The sequence below is a fragment of the Chaetodon trifascialis genome, chromosome 15 (genome assembly GCF_039877785.1).
Source record: "Chaetodon trifascialis isolate fChaTrf1 chromosome 15, fChaTrf1.hap1, whole genome shotgun sequence".
In the NCBI taxonomy this organism is placed as follows: Eukaryota; Metazoa; Chordata; class Actinopteri; order Chaetodontiformes; family Chaetodontidae; genus Chaetodon; species Chaetodon trifascialis.
Window position 1 is genome coordinate 2,767,979 of NC_092070.1, and position 20,615 is coordinate 2,788,593.

The following is a 20,615-nucleotide window of genomic DNA, read 5'->3' on the forward strand; positions in this document are numbered from 1 at the left end:
GCAGAAAGATATCCTGGAGCTGGTGGAGGAGGTGAAGGCTCTCCAGATCCAGAACGCTGAGAAGGACTGGCGTTTGGTGGTTGGAGACTGGAGAACAGAGTAGCAGAGCTGGAGCAGTACTCCAGGATCAATGACCTGGTTGTTACCGGGCTCCGCATCAAACCCCGTTCATACGCCCAGGCGGTGACCACTGACAATGGGGGGGGGGGGGGGGGGGGGCAGTGAGCAGGATGACAGATTGGCAGAGCAACAGGTGGCTGCCTTCCTCCACTCAAAGGGAACTGATGTGGATTTAAACAACATAGAGGCATGCCACCCTCTGCCCCCAAGGAATGTCAGTAACACACCAGCCATAATCATGAGATTTGTAAACAGAAAACACAAGACTGCACTGCTGAAACAGTGAAGAAAACTGAAAGGAACAAATGTCTTCATAAACAAGCATCTCACAAAACAAAACTCAGACATCACAAGGCACGCAACTTAAAAAAAAAGGAAAAATTCATCAAGCTTAACGGAACGCCAGAGCAAGCCAAAGTTGTGGTCAACAGAAAAATGCAGGAACTGGACAGGTACCAATGATCACCATAAACCGGTCAGGTATGATGACTTTTCCACAACACACCATCATGACACCATCGGAAATAACTCATTCACCTGCATCCAGAAGCAAAGATGACACAACTCAAAGGATTCTTGATCATGATAATATGGAGCTTCAGTATACAGACCACAATTTACTGGACATAGAAAACAAAATAGATCCAGACAACAATTTCTTTTCCAACATTAATGATAACTGCTGTTATCACACAGACAAACAATACAATCAGACCATTAAAACGGACAACAAATGATCTATAATCCATTTCAACAGCAGAAGCACGTATGCAAACTTCAATAACATCAAGGACTACTTAAGTCAATTTACAAAACCATTCAAAATTATTGTCATATCAGAAACTTGGATTAACGATGATAAGGGAATGGATTTTGAGCTGGATGGATATGAACTCAACTACATTAAGAAAAAAAAAAAAAGTGGAGGAGATCTAGCCATATATGTGGACAGAAACTTGAACTAGACAATTTCCCCTGGGGAAATTTTGAAAGGGCCATGAGGGCTACTGCCGGAGAGTGTACATTATGATGAGATTCTTCAGAGATTTCAAATAATTAATGCTAAGCTAACATTAGCATGTCAAATAGCACATTAAAAAGATCTCAAACACCATTAGAATGCATTTATGAATCATTTTACCATAGGTTAGCATGTTAGCATTAGCATGCTAATCATTAGCATATAAGCACAACAACCTGATATCAAAAGTCAAACCTGTATGCACCAACAAGTTCATAGGACCTCATGTTAGCATTAGCCGCTGTTAGCATTGTGGCAAATGCTAACAGGCCAACATCACTCATGACATGACTAACATTTCAAACTCGCCAGTAATAGTAAGTAAGATAAGTGGCTCATCATCAAGCTCTGCAGTGGCTCTGATGATCATTTGAATCAGCTCCATAGCTGCAGCTGAAGCTACATAGGTGTGTGGGAGAGGAGTGCTTGGAGAAGTACTGAGGCTCAGAGGTTGCCACAGCAACTTGAGGTGGTTGCCATTGACGATAGGGGCCCCCAGGCAGACAGACAGGGGCAGACAGAAACGTGGAAAAAAACAGCCATTTACTGCCTCTGCACTGCTCTCACATTTGGGCTTATGCTGAGAGAACGGCAGCTCCTATCAGAAAAAAACACAGACCATCATCGCTGTAAGGACTTCCTGAACGATTCGGTGTGATTTCGGTGTTTCTACAGTCAATATTTTGCAGACACTTGCAAGTTTAAATCAGGGGTACATTCTGCTTCTCTCAGAAAATCTTTGTATTGGAGTCAATGAGGAGCAGAGACAGATGTGGCCGCACTTAGAGGCTGCTAATTCAAATTCTCTAAGTCTCTCTGATTTTTTGAGGACATTGTGAGAGACAGAACAAATTTGTCGACAAATGTGGAAAAAATATATATATATTTATAAATATATATATATATTTTTTAATGATTCATTTATTTGACTATCCACCTTCTGAGAACTACACTACCACACAGTAGAACACAAAGAACACAGCTAACAGAAACCTTTTGAAAAAGTCTTTAATGAAATTATGAAATAAACACAAATCAACAAGGACCAACCAAATAGAATCAGTGACTACTGGGGAAAAAAAGCAAGCAGGGCAGAGGGATTCACTGATAAGAGTCTCTGGGTTGGGCCATGCCGCTAGTCCATGGTGCATGAAAAAAAGTCTAAGGCCTCTGGAAATGCTTCTTTGCTGCCTCTGGGTCATACTGAGTTGGCATCTGTCACTTTGAAGGGGACTCGATGTGCAGCCTCTTGCGGTGTGTCGCCACATACTTTGGGTTGCTCTCCAGCCGCTCTTGCAGTGTCTGGCAGAGTTTGGGGAGCTAGGACACTCCTTCTTGCTTCCAGCAGCTGTAAATACAGGTATTAATATAAAATTAGTACTGCTAAGAAACAATAATACATGATAACATATGTGACCATGTTTGTCAAAAACAATGCAGCTAATAAACAACAGCAACAGTAAAAACAACAGCAACAACAACAACAAAAAGAAACAACAGAAAGGGGTTAAAAAAAAAAAAAACAACTTACATAAAAGGACTCCTCTGTCCACACCATCCATGTCTGGACTCCCAGTTCAAGTGGCCATCAAGTGTGACGTCACTGCTTTGTTGTGGGGCGAGTTTAGTCTGTAAAACACAAAAAGTACAAACAGGTCATGCAACGTTTACATTTACTTAGATTCTGCAGAATATTTCCTGAGTATTTCTGTGTATTTTATTAACTTACCCCTGCTAAGGTTTGCATCGCCTGTCGTTTCTGTCACTATTGTGCAGACGCCGCACCTTTTCCTTTAAAATACAAAATACATTGTAATGTTAAATGTAACGTGAATGTTTACCAAACGTTTGGAACTTAGTGCAATAAGAATAATAAAGGTTTGGCTGCCTAAAAACTGCACAATGTAGTATTAAATGCTAACGTTACTTACTGCAACTTATGCGCCCATCTCTTCGTCTCCACAGCTGCAGTTCGGTTGGGGCTGCTCCTCCAGAGCGAGCAGTCTGGCTTTTATCATGGTCATTCTCCTTGCCAATTGCGTGATTAGCTGCGTTACCAGCTGAGACAATCCACTGAAGGCGCTCAGCAGTTTCTTCTATAAATTCTTTGGACTTTCTGGATATGGTCGCTCCGCAGCCAGGCCGTCCACTCGTCGCAGAGGAGTGCCTTCTGGGGTGAACTGAAGACGACGTCCGGCCATTGCTTGAATAGAGTTAAAGTTTAGCAGGACCCGAAACATAACTGTTCGGATCCAAACTCCATTTGCGTTCACAGAGGCGCCGAGGTCGTTTTCTGCCGACGTCATTGCGTCAGAGGAGGCGTCCAATCATATGCGAGGTCGCGCTCCCGGAATTTCTCGCGAGACAATTTTTGTTGCATAGAAAGAAAAACATGCTGTGATTTTGCTAGGTATTTTAATTTTCTAGTTTTGTACCGGGACATTTTATCAAACATGTAAACTTCTTTAAACTGACATCATCGAAAATTAAAAAAAAGAAAAGTTACTTTGGTGTGTTCCCTTTTTATTCCTACTTAAAGAATCATCAGTGGACTGACCCTGCTGGAATTTTGCAAGCTAATCACACAACCATTTTTCATCTGGTGTGGTGGCAAAATGCGAAAAATTGTGACGAGTCCAAGAACTGTAAATGCTTTAATTTTCACAATTTAATTTAGTGGATTTATGTGGAAAATGAAAGGCTTTTGAGGGTCAGGACACTTATTCTGTATGTAACCTATAAAATTATTTAAACACACTTTTAAATCCGCATGAAAAAAGAAAAAATCTTTGTATTCTGTAGGCACAGAACACACACACACACACGCGCACACACACACACACACACACACACACACACACACACACACACACACACACATAAACACAATCCCAATTTGTGTGTATAGCTTGCAGCATATACATTTGCATTTTAACACCTCGTGGTCACAGGGGCTGAGAGAGAACTTCCACGGCAATTTACAGTGATGATAATTGACGGAAATGCTACTTTTCGTGTTGTGTCTTCCACTCTGACCAATGACATCACCCACTCTGACACGAACATTCTGTGCAATACACACCCATTGAAAGCTCAAAATTTCTCCCAAAATGATCATGATCATTGAACAGTGATTAATCAAAAACTATATGACCTATCAAAACGTGGAATAACACATCAATACACAAGACTTGCGTCTACGATTTAAAGTTCAAATGGAGTCTCTAGGTGAAAGTATGCCGGAGCAGTAGGCAGTAGAAAAAGTCCAATGATTTATCAGTTTTTTGACCTCCTCCCATTCATTCTTCATGGGAAATTTACATACGTTGTGAAAAACTGCAATAAATTTAAGAAAAGTAGTAGCATGCCGATCCCGATCAAGACGCATGTTTTGAAATATAATTCACCTGGGTGCTCTCAAAGCTGTAGGACTAGTAATCAATCAAAATTTGACACGGAAGAGGAGTAATAAAAAGAAAAAAAAAAACAAGCAGTATGCCCTATACACAGGGCTCAGTGTGATTGCCCCATGGCCCTTATTATAGGGTAGTGCAAAATATATCAACTGCAATTGACAAACTGTTTGAATGCATAACTATTGAAATCTGTTAAAAAAAAAAACAAAAATGTAATAATCAGTTGTACATATAGAGCACTAGTCCTAGTATTGAATTATTGAAGGATTGAATCAAGGCATCTTTTTCAAGGATGAATCAAAACATTATTTTCATCTGTGGTGATCTTAACATTGATCTTTTAAATCCAAATAAGCACAAAATGACTGACGAATTCATTAATGCAATGTACAGAATGAGCCTTTATCCAAAAATCACCAGACCCAGCAGAATCACACCCCACAGTTCCACATGAATCGACAACATATTCACTAATGACATTGAAAACAATACTTTGAGCGGATTACTAATTATTGACATCAGTGACCACCTGCCAGTTTTTACAGTTTATGATGGCAACTTCAAAGGACATAACCCAGATGAAAAACTAGCATAAAGATGGCTGAAGACATGAAACTGTGGATGCACTTAAGAATGACTTGCTAGCACAAAATTAAGATGTTGTATACAAGGAAAATAAGCTTTACAATGCGTATGAAACATTTTTAAGGATATTTACATCATTATATGATAAAAAATTGTCCTATTAAACAATATAAGAGAAAACATAAATACACAGATCGACCATGGATCACGAAGGGGTTACAAAATGCCTGTAAAAAGAAAAATACATTCTATAGAGAATTCATAAAGTAAAGAACTAAAGAGGCAGAGAATAAATATAAAAAATATAAAAATAAGTTAACCAATATTACAAGGGTTAGCAGAAAGGAATACTATAGTGTAATATTATATAATAACAAACACGAAAATGGCAGAAAAAATCCCTGATCCATTGTCATCTCAGGATTGGAATGATAATCTTATTGATAGAAAACAAAGCTCAATGTACCTCACAGTAGTGGAAGAAATAGTTGATATTGTAAATAAATGTAAACTTAAAACATCTACTGATTGTAATAGCATTGATTGTTAAAATGGTCATTCGGGGGATTTCAAAACCATTAACTTTCATCTGTAACTTATCACTCCAAACTGGTAAATTTCCAAACAAAATGAAAATAGCTAAAGTTTTGGCACTGTATAAAACTGGGGAAAGACACCACGTCACAAATTACTGGCCTGTTTCTTTACTACCACAATTCTCAAAAATTCAAGAGAAATATTCAACAACAGATTTGATAAATTCATAGATAAACATTCATTTCTCTCCGACAGTCAGTACAGATTCAGATCAAACAGTTCAACATCATTTGCATTAATGGAATCAATTGAGGAAATCACTAAACGCTATAGATCATAAACAGTACGTAATTGGAATATTCATCGAACTCAAGAAAGCTTTTGATACAATCAATCATGACATATGAATCAATTAACTGGAACTGTATGGGACCAGGGGGATAGTTTTGCACTGGGTGAAGAGTTATTTAACGGACAGGACACAATTTGTGAAGTTGCAGCCAATATTTTAGATGCACCAATCAACCAGGAAGAACTAACAAAAGCCCTAAATCAAATGCCAAATAACAAATCACCCGGCCCAGATAGGATCCAAGCAGAATATTATAAACATTTTTGGCATATATTTTCACCACTATTTCATAGAGTAACCTCAGAAATAAAAACCACATCCATAATCCCCACACACATGAATACTGCCAATATGTCACTCATACTAAAACCTAACAAAGACCCAACCCAACCCTCTAGCTACCGTCCTATCTCTTTAATCAATACGGATTTAAAAATCATCACCAAAGCATTAGCCACCCGACTTGAAACAGTCACTCCCATTTTAATCCATCCAGACAAAACAGGCTTTATCAAAAATACGCTTCCGATAACACTTGCAGACTCTTCAATCTTATTAATCTAACACAGCAAACAAATAACAAATCTATAATTGTATCATTAGACACAGAAAAGGCATTTGATAAAGTAAACTGGTCATTTTTATTCAATACACTTTGGAAATTCGGTTTTGGAGAGTCGTTCGCCCAATGGATCAAAATTCTTTACACCTCGTGATTATTGTGGCCCTAGGCCCTAGGGGATTCACACTTCACAGAGGAACCAGACAAGGATGCCCACTCTCGCCTTCATTATTTGCTATTTTCATTGAACCCCTCGCTGCAGCAATACGACAAAATAACATCATTAAGGGAATTCAGAATAATCATTTACAACATAAAATTAGTCTTTATGCAGATGATTTATTATTGTATTTACAAGAACCCCGCACTTCATAAAAAAAAAAAACCCTTCAGTCTAATCAATAACTTCTCTCTGATCTCCAAATATACAATTAACTGGAACAAATCAACCATACTCCCTCTGTCCAAATTCTGCAACTCAAGACCCACTCCTCCCCTTTCACATCGGAAACATTAAATATTTGGGTATTAATATTTCCTCCAGGCTGTCAGAGTTATTCACCTTAACTATATTCCACTGCTAAAAAAAAAATACAGGACGACTTCAAACGATGGACAAACCTCCCATTCTCTCTGATTGGACGAATTGCAACAGTGAAAATGAAAACCCTACCTCAATTCAATTCAATTCAATTCAATTCAATTCAATTCAATTCAATTCAATTCAATTCAATTCAATTCAATTCAGTATTCCTTTATTAGTCCTGCGAGGGGAAATTACAATTTACAGCAGCATCAATAAAGTGGATAGAGTATTGAACAAGTGCAATGCAAATTCAAAACAACAAGTATATATACAAAAGAGTGGGATAAAAGAATAACGTCATCCTAAGAAGTTGTAAATAGTATTTACAGATTGTTATGCACAGATTATTGCACTGATTATTGCAATGATTACTTAGTAGTTTTTGTTGTACAGTCTGACAGCTGCAGGAAGGAATGACCTGCGATACCGCTCCTTCACACACTTTGGATGTAGCATCCTATCATGGAGGGTGCCTCCATGGAGGGTGCCTCCATGCTTTTTTTTTTTTTTTGTAAGTGTGTGTGTGAAAGTCCGTCTGTGTGGCCCAAAATAATAATAAATAAAACAAAATAATAATAATTTAGATCTACCTTGGTCGGTCACATGATCCACAACGTGCCCTCACTCTGCCGTCGCTGCTCTGACGTGCCCAGACGTGCCCTGCTGCCAATCGCTGAGCTGCTGGAGATGGCCACTGCTAGTCTTGCGAAACCGAAGACGACCCGAGGGAGTAAACAACTGGTCCGGTGAAAAGGTTTTGCAGCGGTATTCGTTTGTGCACGCTGCGTTCTTGAAAGATGACTGACGAAGTGAAGTGAGCAATGAGCATCCTCTGTGTCGTCCAACTCTGCATACACACCTCTCACAAGTTATAGCCGGTAGTTAACCACACACAGCGTGCTGTGGGGGAAGGTATGTCAGGCTTTTTTCTTTGTTTGTTTCTCTTGTCATGGGCAAAGTGCATTAGAGAGCTATCATGTGCTATTTTACTGTCAAGTAAACTATGCAATATGCATATTCACATAATTTTGGACTATTACAGTATAAATACAACAATAATAGAAGAATTTGAATTTTGATTTTCTCAACCTCTCATTGAAACATATCAGTACTTGTTTGTTTATTACATTTACACACAAATTAAATATAATATGCACACAAATTATATAACTTTTAGAACCTTGCTGTCAAAGTCGATAGTCAAACGGAATAAAAGCACAAAAATATTTAAATACATGATTTCTATATCATTTAATTATTTTGGCTGTCAGACCTCAGCCTCCTGAGCAGAGTCTGCTCTGTCCTATTTAGTTAAGTGCAGTGGTGTTATGAGTCCAGTCAAGTTTGTTATTCATCTATCTCTTCTCTATGCTCCCCTCTACCCCAACAGACCAATGGTTCAAATCTCTCAACTCCTCAATTAATCAGTTCTACTGGAAAAATAAAAAAACAAAAATACCACTATCAATTTTACAGAAGAAAAAATCCCAAGGCAGCCTTGAAGCACCAAACTTTTTACTAAACTTTTTAGCAAATAAATTACAGTATCTAGCCAAATGGACTCATCAACCCAAACGCTGATGGATAGATTTAGAACAATCACAATGCAAAAACATCTCCATCACAGTATTATGGCACTTTATCGCTCACACACACACACACACACACACACGCACACGCACACGCACACACACACACACACACACACACACACACACACACACACACACTTATACTTCCTACAATCATGTGGAAATTGCTGTCAGTTTGTATGTTTTTGCTGTTGTCAGTCTGTACGTTTATCCACAGTCTGTAATGTATTTGTTCCTTTTGTCACCTTGTATCTGTCACTTACGTCACCTTGTCTGGAGTCTTACAAGTTCACTAATTAAAAAAAAAAAAAAAAAGTTTTATTTGCAGATGATACAAATATTTTTTTTGTGCAGGCGGGAATTTACAGGAGCTTCTGAGGATGACTACTGCAGAAATGTGTAATTTAAAAAAGTGATTTGATAAAAACAAATTATCATTTAATCTAAATAAAACTAAACTCATGTTATTTGGGAATTGTAAAGGAATACTCAAGCACTAATATAGATAGATGGGGTTGACATTGTGAGGGTTCGTGTAAACAAATTTCTTGGTGTAATTATAGATGAAAAAAAAAACATGGAAATCTCACATAAAACATGTGCAAAACAAACTGTACTCAGTAAGGCAAAACACTTTCTGGATCACAAGTCACTTCACATTCTTTATAGTTCATTAATATTACCATATCTGAATTACTGTGCAGAGATTTGGGGCAAGACTTACTACTATGAATGTACATTACAACCACTGTCTAAACTGCAAAAAGAGCCATAAGGATAATTCATAACACTGGTTACAGAGAACACACAAATCCTCTATCCATAAAATCAAAAACACTAAAATTCACTGATCTGGTTCATTTTCAAATGGCACAAATCATGTATAGAGCAACAAACAATCTACTCCCAGGAACCTGCTCCCCTTCAAAGAGAGGGGGGATATCATTTGAGGAGGAAACTGAAATTCCAGTTTCTTTGTGCTCGCACAACCTTAAAGACATTTTGCATTTCTGTATGTGGAGTGAAACTGTGGAACAAACTGTCGGTGGAGCTAAGGCAATGTCCAAGCATGAGCAAGTTCAAACAACGGTACAAACACTTGGGGCTCTATGTTTGTCCCTGCCACTGGCAGGGTACAGGGTGCGCACCCCGTGCAGTGGTATTTTCGCACAGTGCTGGAAGGCGCACAGCGCACTTGGTATTTTGGTAATCCGAGGCACACAGAGGTACGCCAGGATGGGCGTTGCAACGCAGTAGGGGGAGGTGTCGGCATAATCAGCTGGTGGATTTGGATTTTTGGTCCATTTTGGTCCACGGCAGCGTCGTAAAAGTGTGCTGAAAACCGGCCACCCCAGACCTGGTCAACTCTGTGCGCCAGCGGCACATCGTTGGGCAAGAGGATTTTTCGTAAATGGCGGAGTCGTGCGCCCATGTCACCAATACCTCACTGGCAGGTTTCCACAGTGTCTGGCATTTCACTGCAATTAATAATTAGCAACAGCCTCGATTCAATGCAACTATCTGAGTCAGCACATACAGTCAGACCTAAATTCATATATTTTGATCAGTATCTCATCTGACCACATCGCAAGCACGTTCGGCACGCGTCATGGTCACTCAACCTGACCGAATGTACCCAGGTGAAACAGGGATGTCTAGTGATCTGTGACTCAAATTTCCTGGTGACAAATGACAATTTCCCTGGACATGAATCGTTCATCCTGGCGAATTCTACCATCCGTACAATCTTTCAGGGGGACACCCCTCTGCATGGGTGGCTGCTGGGTGATAATGGCTATCCACTGAAAATGTTGTTGATGACGCCATATATCACACCATCAACAAGACGGCAGCGTGGTTTTAACGGTGTTTTCAGCTGTGATTTAATGAAAATACTCCTTTCAACAGTTTTGGTAATTCTGTGTTTCGTCACTGTCATCTCTTCCTTATTTCTCTCCTCTATTTATTGAGCATTTTACGATGTGTAAAACAGCGCCCTCCTAAACGTTACGTGGCGAATGAGTGGTGAAATACAATATTGCACACTGTTGTCCGCAAGGAGGCCAAGCCGAGTTGGCGTCCCTTGGTGAAAATAAACAAGAATGATTAACCAATCAGGTGAGGCTGCTGTCATGACACTACCTGTGATTAGCCAGGACTGTGTCAAGGGAAGCCACCCAGTCTTTGGCCTCAAACCAATCAAAGCACAGTATCGTCATCATCAAGCCACTGAATGAAATCAGGGAGATTAGCAAGTTTGTGTTGACATTTTATTAGCAAAATTAGCAAGTGCAGTGATGGAGGGTGGAGATTTAAAGTATTTAGTAAGAATCTACTACTACTACTACTAAAGTACCTCTACAGCAACATCTAAAAATAAAATCCGATGGCAGACCGCCTAAATTAGAGCTGCGTACGGAGAGGAAGAAAGGTTTTTGGACTTTCAATGAGGAGAATTATGTCCGCACTGAGTGGCTTACTGGTAACGCTAAACTTCAGCGGTTATTTTGCTGGCCCTGCCTTCTTTTTGATAAGGATTCCTGCACCCTGAACAATCCTTGGGTCACTGCAGGATTCACCGACCTTGCCAACCTGTCCCGGTCAACTGAGAGGCACGCCAAATCAAAAAGTCACATTGATTGTGCTGTGAAATTGAAGCTTTTTGGGCGTGTCAGGATTGACGATGCCTTGGACTTGGCAAGAAGCATTAGTGCAAAGAAGCACAATGAGTAGGTGAAGAGGAACCGGGATATTCTCATGAGACTTGCTGTTGCAGCCGTGTACCTTGCACGCTAAGAGCAGGCATTCAGGGGACACGATGAGGCCTCTGGCAGCTCAATCAGGGGCAATTTTGTGGAGCTGGTACATGCATTTGCGGAGTTTGACAGCACACTTGCAGAGCACTTGGGATTGTCAACAGTCTTCAGTGGTATGTCAAACACCATCCAGAATGACATCATTGAAAGCATAGCTCACATCATCCAGGATGAGACTGATAAAGAAATAAACAAATGCCCTTTCATTGCTGTACAAGTGGATGATACATCAGACAAGTGCCAACTCACTGTCATAGTAAGATATGTTAATGAGAAAGGCAGTGTGTCTGAATGTGTGGCTTTTGATAGGATAATGACGGAGCCGGGATGGGACAAGGACACCATTGCACAGTGCCGCCTTGAAGCAAAAACTTGAGGATTTTGACTTCACCTTCCTGCTTGGAGTCTTTCAGTCCATTTTCGGCCTCACAGAGCCACTCTTTCAGGTCCTTTAAAGTAAGACAGTGGACATCAAAAAATGCCAGGACCGGATCAATAGCATGATCAACGCTCTCAAAGCCACAAGAACAGACGAGACGTTCATTGGCTTTTATGATGAAACGGTCCAGGCAGTTGGAGAACCTGGGCGGCGACGTAAACGTCGTCGCCGCGGCTGGGAGGCCCTGGAGCAGGGACTCAGCCAGCACTAAGAAGGAGATGAGCTGCACACGCTATACAACAACAGGTTGTTGTTGATGAACTACAGGGCACACTCTCCGAGGTCTGCAAACTGCTGCAGCTCATGCTCACCATACCGGCCACCAGCACATCAGCAGAGCGCTCATTCTCTTGTCTTAAAAGGATAAAAACATATCTGAGAAATACATGTGGACAAGACAGACTTGTCAACTGTTCACAGTCACTGCGACTGTATTGTTTTGTTGCTGTCTTTTGGGCAATGCAGTATAATAAACATTTGGACAATTAAACGATAAGGTAGGATAAGGTAGGGGGTAGGGTGGGAGAGTGAAAGGGCGTGTGTCGGTGTTCAAAGTGTCGGTTACATAACAAGCGTGTGTAAGTAAAATGAGCGCTCTCTGGGTGCTCTTAACAGGTCATTCCATTACATGAAATACTGTAGCGATATACAAGCTGCAACATAGTCTTTTATGTCCCCCACTCCCTAAAAAACATACAGATTAGAGGTTTTGTCTCACTTGGCTTCCTCAAAAAAAATCCCCACGCCACTGGTGTCGGTGCATTCTTCGTGGCATGTTGCGTTTTACACAACATGGCTGTACGACGTGGATGTCATTATGAATTCACGGAGGATTAAAGAACTTAAGACGGAGAGAGGCTGAACTGCATGTGCGGTGTCAACTAGCAGAGCAGCACGGGAGAGGAAGGAGCACCTCATTGCCCAGCTTTGTCATTAAATGAATATTTGCGGATACGTCAGTACAAAAAAACATCTGATGATCAATAATTTTCCACACTAAACAGATAGACAGTATTGAAATAAATTTCACGAGGCCGTAGATACAGCCACTGCAAGCCTGGACCTCCCCAACCAGAACGTCAGTCTCCTCCTGGGAGAAGTTTGGGCGTCGGACACTTTCCTGCGCGGGCTCAGTCATCCTGGAAACTTGCCATGCACCTCGCCAGCAGCGTTTTTAAAGGTGAGGCAAGGAGCTTGTGTGATTGATGAAGATTGGACTCAGCTGTGTCAAACCCACTCCATGCCCCACCCCTCCCTCCTTCCGATTTGCGCTGCTGGGGGGACTGAGATGAGAAGGGGGCAGAGATACACCGGCAGCGCAGTGCACGAAAATACCAAAGTCTGCGCCGCCACGCCCCATCGGCGAAGCAGAGCTGACCTTGTGCTGCGCCTCCTCTGCGCCAGCCGCAGAATAATATATAATAATGATGATATATGGTAATGCACTAACCAACTAAAGGCTGATATCCAATCATCCATTCATCAGTCAGATACTGGAAAAGGTAGTTTCAGTGCCAATTAATTTCTGTCTTAAACACAATAATATTCTGGAGGAATTTCAGGTTTTAGAAAACACCACAGCACTGAAACTGCTCTAAATGAACAATCAGTGACCTCAGACTAAATTCTGATGAAAACAAGATTACAATTCTTGTCCTCCTAGACCTAAGTGCAGTGTTTGATATGGACCAATGTCTTGGTCAGTTGTTCAGTTGTACTGCTGTGGCCCTGCTTGCTACATGTTCTTTTACTAGTCATATTTCTGTTATTCTTATTATGTACATTATATTCTCATTATAGACATACATATAGACTATCATTCACTATCATGTATTAACATATGCATATACTATATTACACACACCAATACTTTTAGCATTTATCATTATGACTTAAAGCATTTATGTAAGTACTGAGGATACACTATTTTTGTCAAGGAGGAGCCCTACCCGTATTCAACATGTTATACATAGGCTGCTTAAGAGAAGAGTTCGATACATCTCAAAACACACACAGTACACATGTTTATTCTACACTGGAAGTATCCATAGAAGGACATGTCCAAATGTAAAGACAAAGCATAAAGTCAACACCTTGGGCAGCACAGATGTTTCTACAGACTGCCTCTGAACCCACAGAGGTGTGGGATAATGACAAAATGCCATGTATGTTTGCCATACCTCAGGGCTACAAGGATGTAAAGAATATCATTTGAACTTAAAGGATAAGGCTGGAAATATTTTGTAGTATTCTTACTGTCAACAAATCCCATGAAAAGACCAAAACCAACAATGAGATCATCTGTCTTGAAATACTTTCTGACTTCCCCACTCTGTCTCTGGTTCCTAGCTCAAAGTCTATTAGTTCTCACTGATAATGTGAATCTTTAAAAACACCACAGTTTCATTTGGAATTTGGAATTCAGCTGGCCACTGAAGTTTTTATGAAACATTACTAAAAGGAGGAAATTATGCATTTGTTGGTGACTATTTTGAGAGGCAGGTTAATCCACATTTGGTGCACCAACTGGTCTTTCTGGCAACAAGACGTGTATGAGATCAAAATTAATCAAAATAAACTACAGTGGTAGTTTATTCTAATGAAGGAACACATCACCATTAATGTGTTTTTAAACATTTTTGGACAATGATGGAGCTCCATGGCACAGAGGAATAAGATATACAGTATCATCTCTTGATGCACACACAATACTTGTTGAATAGATTAATTGCTGTTGTTGTTGATGGGACTGTGGGGGAGTAATTGGAATTTTTAAGGTGTATTTGTTTTGAAAGTGTAAGCATTATGGTGTAAGACTGAGCTTGAAAAGGTCAGCTTTCTCTGCAAGGAGGAACCTTTTATTTCTTCCTGTGTCCAGTGGTTCACATGAGATAAATAGAAGCAATGGCAGAAATAAACCAAACAAACCCAGATCGCATGACCCACCAAAACCAAATGATTTTTCAGCTAAAGTGCTGAAGCACTCTCACCTGAGGGGCTCTCGAGTCCACCAGCTGCTGTGTCTCCTCCTCCCCCAGTGGTGGCAGTAGCAGGTGCAGTAGTTGTACTGGTTATGGTACTACCAGTGTACTTCTTACGGCCGCTGTACTCTGTGCTACTCTCATCGTCCTGGACTGTGGTGGCTCCTGATTGGATCCCAGAGTCTGAGGCGTAGTAGGTCTGCTGCCACTCTGCCACCTTCACCACACTGTCCGCCTCACTCACTACAGGGAGCAACGCATAACTGACGTCAGACAGTAGTAATACTACTTCTACTACTTCTGCTACTACCACTACTTGTTGCTACTACCACAACTACTACTGCTTATACCACTACCACTACTAATGTGGGTGAAATAACAACAAAGTATTAAACACTATAACAAAGTAGTTTGTTTGAGTACTTGAACTATTTTTAATCATTTTAAAATCAGTAATTGTGATGTTAAAACGTCCACAGAGGAGGAGGCATCACCAGCCACTACTGGAAAAGTTCTGTTTGATAAAAAAAAAGTTGACAAAAAATTTAGACAGAGATTGATAAAATGGGAACAACAGTATTAAAAAAACTTCTTCAGATATCTGGCAAGCATAACTTGATGAAGGCTTTAATTTGGCAATTGAAACTTTTGATTTGAAATTAACAATAGAGTCAATAGGCTAAGCACATACTTTTCCAAGTATAGTCATGACAACAGTAAATTTGAATGTTCTGTATGTTTTCTAAGGTTTGTTGAGGAAGACAAGCAAAGCGGGACATTCGGAATGGGAGAGGACATTTAGTAATGATATTATTGGATATCAGAGCAGTAAAGATAGATATAACTGCATAAACTTATTAAAAAACCAAAATAGTCTACGCAAATTATTTTAAAGTAATCTAAATGGCTTACATTGATAGAATCGTGAGAATTTCTGCTTTCCAAATACTTTAAGGATTTTGTCAAAGCTGAGTGAGGATCAAATAGGTGCTGTCTGCAATAACAAATTTTTCCAGTCAGCCTACAGAAGGACTGCATGCATTTGGGAGTAAAGGAAGAGTAGTGATTGTGCATATGTGCTTAAAATGCACACAGCTATTACAGCTAGACATTGCTGGCTGCTGGGGTGACAGAACACTTACTTTGCATGGACATCATCTTTGTCCACTGGTACCACTGCCTTTACTGACCTCTGACCTGCAGAGAGAGAGAGGATGCATTAGGTCTGCCAATAGGATTGCGTACAAGATTCAAGCTAATCATTTTCTGCAGTATTGGGGCTTTAACCACTATATCCAGCAAAGCATGTGAAGGAATGAGTTCTCTTACCACATTACTCCAAAGAAAAACAAAGAAAAAAAACATTCATAACCTCTATAGATGCACATAGTTCATCTGAGGGGGATATTTGACTTGGCAGGGATCAAAGTCATGAGCTTCAAGTGACATGTCCAGCATTTCACCATGAGGCCAAAGTCATGTTGTATAACAACCCTGTCTCCTAGAAATGACCTTTAAACACAACAAATTTGCATTGATAATTCACCATCTTGGTGACGGTGAAAGAAAAAAAGACTTTGTTCTTTCTTTTCTTTTTCTTGTTTCACTTCTACTGTAATAGAGGTATATTAGTTATTCTATTTATTTTTCTGTGAAAGTACAGTGAATGCTATTTTTTTTTTCTATGCTTTTAGTGCAATATGCAAATAAGAAAAACAAACATTTTGTCAAAAATATATTCTCATATTGTGTATATTTTCAAATTGTGCTTCTTTTGTTTCAATATATTGTACTGTTGCCTCTGCTCAAAAACAACAAAATCACACATGCTGTATTTCATATACTGTCATAATCAAATGTGTTTCCAGTCATGTTGACAACTTCCCATATGTTCAACACATCTATCTGTGTTTTTAGCAGAAACTAAAACAGAAAAATCAAGATAAAAATTCAAAGACCTTCTCATAAACAAGTAATCCTGTTTTATTTATTTCAGTGTACATTTTTGTCACTAAATACCCCTTTTGGCCCTACACAGTTGCAGGGTATAACATCCATCATGTACTTGAAGCTGCTTTTTACTATTTGCAAGTTGTGAAGAACACACACCGCTGCTGTTGTGATAAGACATTATTTCTTCCCAGAAAGCCAGAAAGGCCTGAGGAGCAGCAGCATGTTACACTAATGTCAATATTGTGAAGCGTATAAAACTCTAGAGACCAAACTTATCTAACTCTCGGAAGCAATGGCTAGTGAAAGGTCACAACATATCATCTTCCCTGCCAAGAGCCCAGAACCCCGTTGCCTGGTGGGAAGTCACACTAATGCTCAGAAGTACATGAAGTGTGTGTGTGTGTGCGTGTGTGCGTGCATGCGTGTGTGTGTGTGTGTGTGTGTGTGTGTGTTTATATAAGTGCAATATAGATATTACTTAACTCAAGTACAGCACACATTATTACCCATATGTATTTATTTTAATTTTCCTTAAACTTCCATCCATCCATTTTCTCCCGCTTATCCGGGGCTGGGTCGCGGGGGACACCCAGACTTCCCTCTCATCAGACACTTCCCCCAGCTCTTCCGGGGGGATCCCGAGCCGTTCAAAGGGCAGCCGAGTGACATAGTCACCCCAGCGTGTCCTGGGTCTTCCCCGGAGTCTCCTCCCGGTGGGACATGCCAGGAACACCTCCCTAGGGAGGCGTCCAGGAGGCATCCGATAAAGATGCCCGAGCCACTTCAGCTGACTCCTCTCGATGTGGAGGAGCAGCGACTCTACTCTAAGCTGCTCCCGGGTAACAGAGCTCCTCACCCTATCTCTAAGGGAGCGCCCCGCCACCCTGCAGAGGAAACTCATTTCAGCCGCTTGTACCCAGGACCTCGTTCTTTCGGTCATGACCCAAAGTTCATGACCATAGGTGAGGGTAGGAACGTAGATTGACCGGTAAATCGAGAGCTTCGCCTTTCGGCTCAGCTCCTTCTTCACCACGACAGACCGGTACAGCAACCGCATTGCTGCAGCTGCTGCACCAATCCGCCTGTCAATCTCACGCTCCATCCTTCCCTCACTCGTGAACAGGATCCCAAGATACTTAAACTCTTCCACTTGAGGCAGGAACTCTCCCCCAACCTGAAGGGAGCAGGCCACCTTTTTCCAGTCGAGAACCATGGCCTCGGACTTGGAGGTGCTGACTCTCATCCCAGCTGCTTCACACTCGGCTGCGAACCGCCCCAGTGCATGTTGAAGGTCCTGGCTCGAGGGGGCCAACAAGACAACATCATCTGCAAAAAGCAGAGATGAAATCCTAAATCCAAGTTTGACTATCGGCCGGATTCTCCTCTCCAATACCCTGGAATAGACTTTCCCAGGGAGGCTGAGGAGTGTGATCCCCGGATAGTTGGAACACACCCTCCGGTCCCCCTTTTTAAAAAGAGGGACCACCACCCCAGTCTGCCAGTCCAGCCTTCTTTAGCTTGACAGCATCCCTTACTTCCGGTGTCCACCACCGGGTTCGGGGGTTGCAGCCACGACAGGCACCGCCGACTTTACAGCCACAGCTGCGGACGGCTACATCAACAATGGAAGTAGAGAACATGGTCCATTCAGACTCAATGTCTCCAACCTCCCTCGGAATCTGGTCGAAGCTCTCCCGGAGGTGGGAGTTGAAAACCTCCCTGACAGCGAGTTCTGCCAGACGTTCCCAACAGACCCTCACGGTACGTTTGGGTCTGCCAAGTCTGTCCCGCTTCCTCCCCTGCCAGCAAATCCAACTCACCACCAGGTGGTGATCAGTTGACAACTCAGCCCCTCTCTTTACCCGAGTGTCCAAGACATACCGCCGAAGGTCAGATGATACGACTACAAAGTCGATCATTGATCTCCGGCCTAGGGTGTCCTGGTGCCATGTGCACTGATGGACACCCTTATGCTTGAACATGGTGTTCGTTATGGACAAACTGTGACTAGCACAGAAATCCAATAACAGAACACCACTCGGGTTCAGATCTGGGAGGCCGTTCCTCCCAATCACACCCCCCCCAGGTATCACTGTCACTACCCACGTGAGCATTGAAGTCCCCCAGCAGAACAATGGAGGCACTTTCCAGTACCCCTCCCAGGGACTCCAAGAAGGCCGGGTACTCTGCACTGCTGTTCGGCCCATAGGCCGAAACAACAGTGAGAGACCTATCCCCGACCTGAAGGCGCAGGGAAGCGACCCTCTTGCTCAGCGGGGAGAATTCCAACACATGGTGGCTGAGCTGGGGGCTATAAGCAAGCCCACACCAGCTCGCCGCCTCTCACCGCGGGCAACTCCAGAGTAGAAGAGAGTCCAGCCTCTGTCAAGGAGTTGGGTTCCAGAGCCCAGACTGTGCGTGAAGGTGAGCCCGACTATCTCTAGCCAGTACCGCTCAACCTCCCGCACTAGCTCAGGCTCTTTCCCCCACAGTGAGGTGACATTCCATGTCCCCATAGCCAGAGTTGTTGTCCAGGGTTTGGGTCGTCAGGGGCCCCGCCCACGGCTGCCACCCATATCACATAGCACCGGCCCCTTCTGATCCTTCCTGCGGGTGGTGGGCCTACGGGAAGGTGGGCCCACGTCACTCCTTCGGGCACCAGGCGCTCGCCAGCGAGCCCCAACCCCAGACCTGGCTCCAGGGTGGGGCCCCGGTGACACCAATCCGGGCGACATACACTTCCTTGATTTTTTCTCTTTCATAAGGGGCTTTTGAACCGCTCTTAGTCTGACCCGTCACCTAGAACCTGTTTGCCTTGGGAGACCCTACCAGGGGCATTAAGCCCCGGACAACATAGCCTCTAGGATCATTCGGGTGCTCAAACTCCTCCACCACGATAAGGTGTCGGTTCAAGGAGGAGTTTCCTTAAACTTGAAAGTTTAAATTTTTGGCTGAATTGGACATTTAAAGACATATTTTATGGACAACTATTTAAATGTTGTGGATGACCCTTGCGACCTCTGATATTTCAAGGATACACTCTGCTCTGGCCTACTGACAGAAAAAGCCTGATTCGGCCTACCAAAAGAAAAAGCCTGCTGGCAGCTAAAGCTAACTAGCACCAAGATGCCTCTTTTCTCCACAGATGACCTCTACAAACTTCTGCAGCAGGTTGCAGTGTTTGAAACTAAAGTTCAGCACCTGGAAATAAACACAGAAGTGAACGGACCCAGTGGAAACGACAGCACTTGCGCTGACACAAAACAGCGAACTGGAGAATGCTAACATCCAACTAATCAGCTGTGATACAGCTCCCACGAAACTAAAGGGCTGTGTACCGGGCAATAAATCTGCCAGTATTAGTCTTTCCTGGAATGCTCTCGGGGCAAAGCCCAAGAGTAAATCAGCTGATATGGGGAGACGTCCAACAGGTAGAACCCAGCGCCCAGAGATCTGTGATGCGACAGGCTGGCCTGCGTTATCATCCTCCTCAACACCTATGCATAGTAAAACACCGCCGTGGATAAAAGCTAAAGGGAAGATGAGTAACAAAGCTCCCAAACCAACTAGTGTGCAGTTACAAAATCGGTTTGCTCCACTACTGCAGGACCCTGGATCTCCAACTGAAGTAAGGAATAATGGGCATTATCCCGCT

The 20,615-nt window shown here is 42.1% G+C and overlaps 1 protein-coding gene across 2 annotated transcripts in view; it reads right to left on the reverse strand.

Annotated features, from left to right (window-relative positions):
* Positions 1 to 20,615, reverse strand: part of LOC139344040 (junction plakoglobin-like) — a 218,134-nt gene that overhangs the window by 75,669 nt on the left and 121,850 nt on the right. For both annotated transcript variants that reach the window (XM_070981948.1, XM_070981946.1), the window contains exons 2-3: positions 16,150 to 16,204; positions 15,017 to 15,250 (exon numbers count right to left, since the gene is read on the reverse strand). In XM_070981948.1, the coding sequence (XP_070838049.1) occupies positions 15,017 to 15,250; positions 16,150 to 16,165 (250 nt within the window). In that variant the 5' untranslated portion in view covers positions 16,166 to 16,204. The remainder of the gene's footprint in view (positions 1 to 15,016; positions 15,251 to 16,149; positions 16,205 to 20,615) is intronic.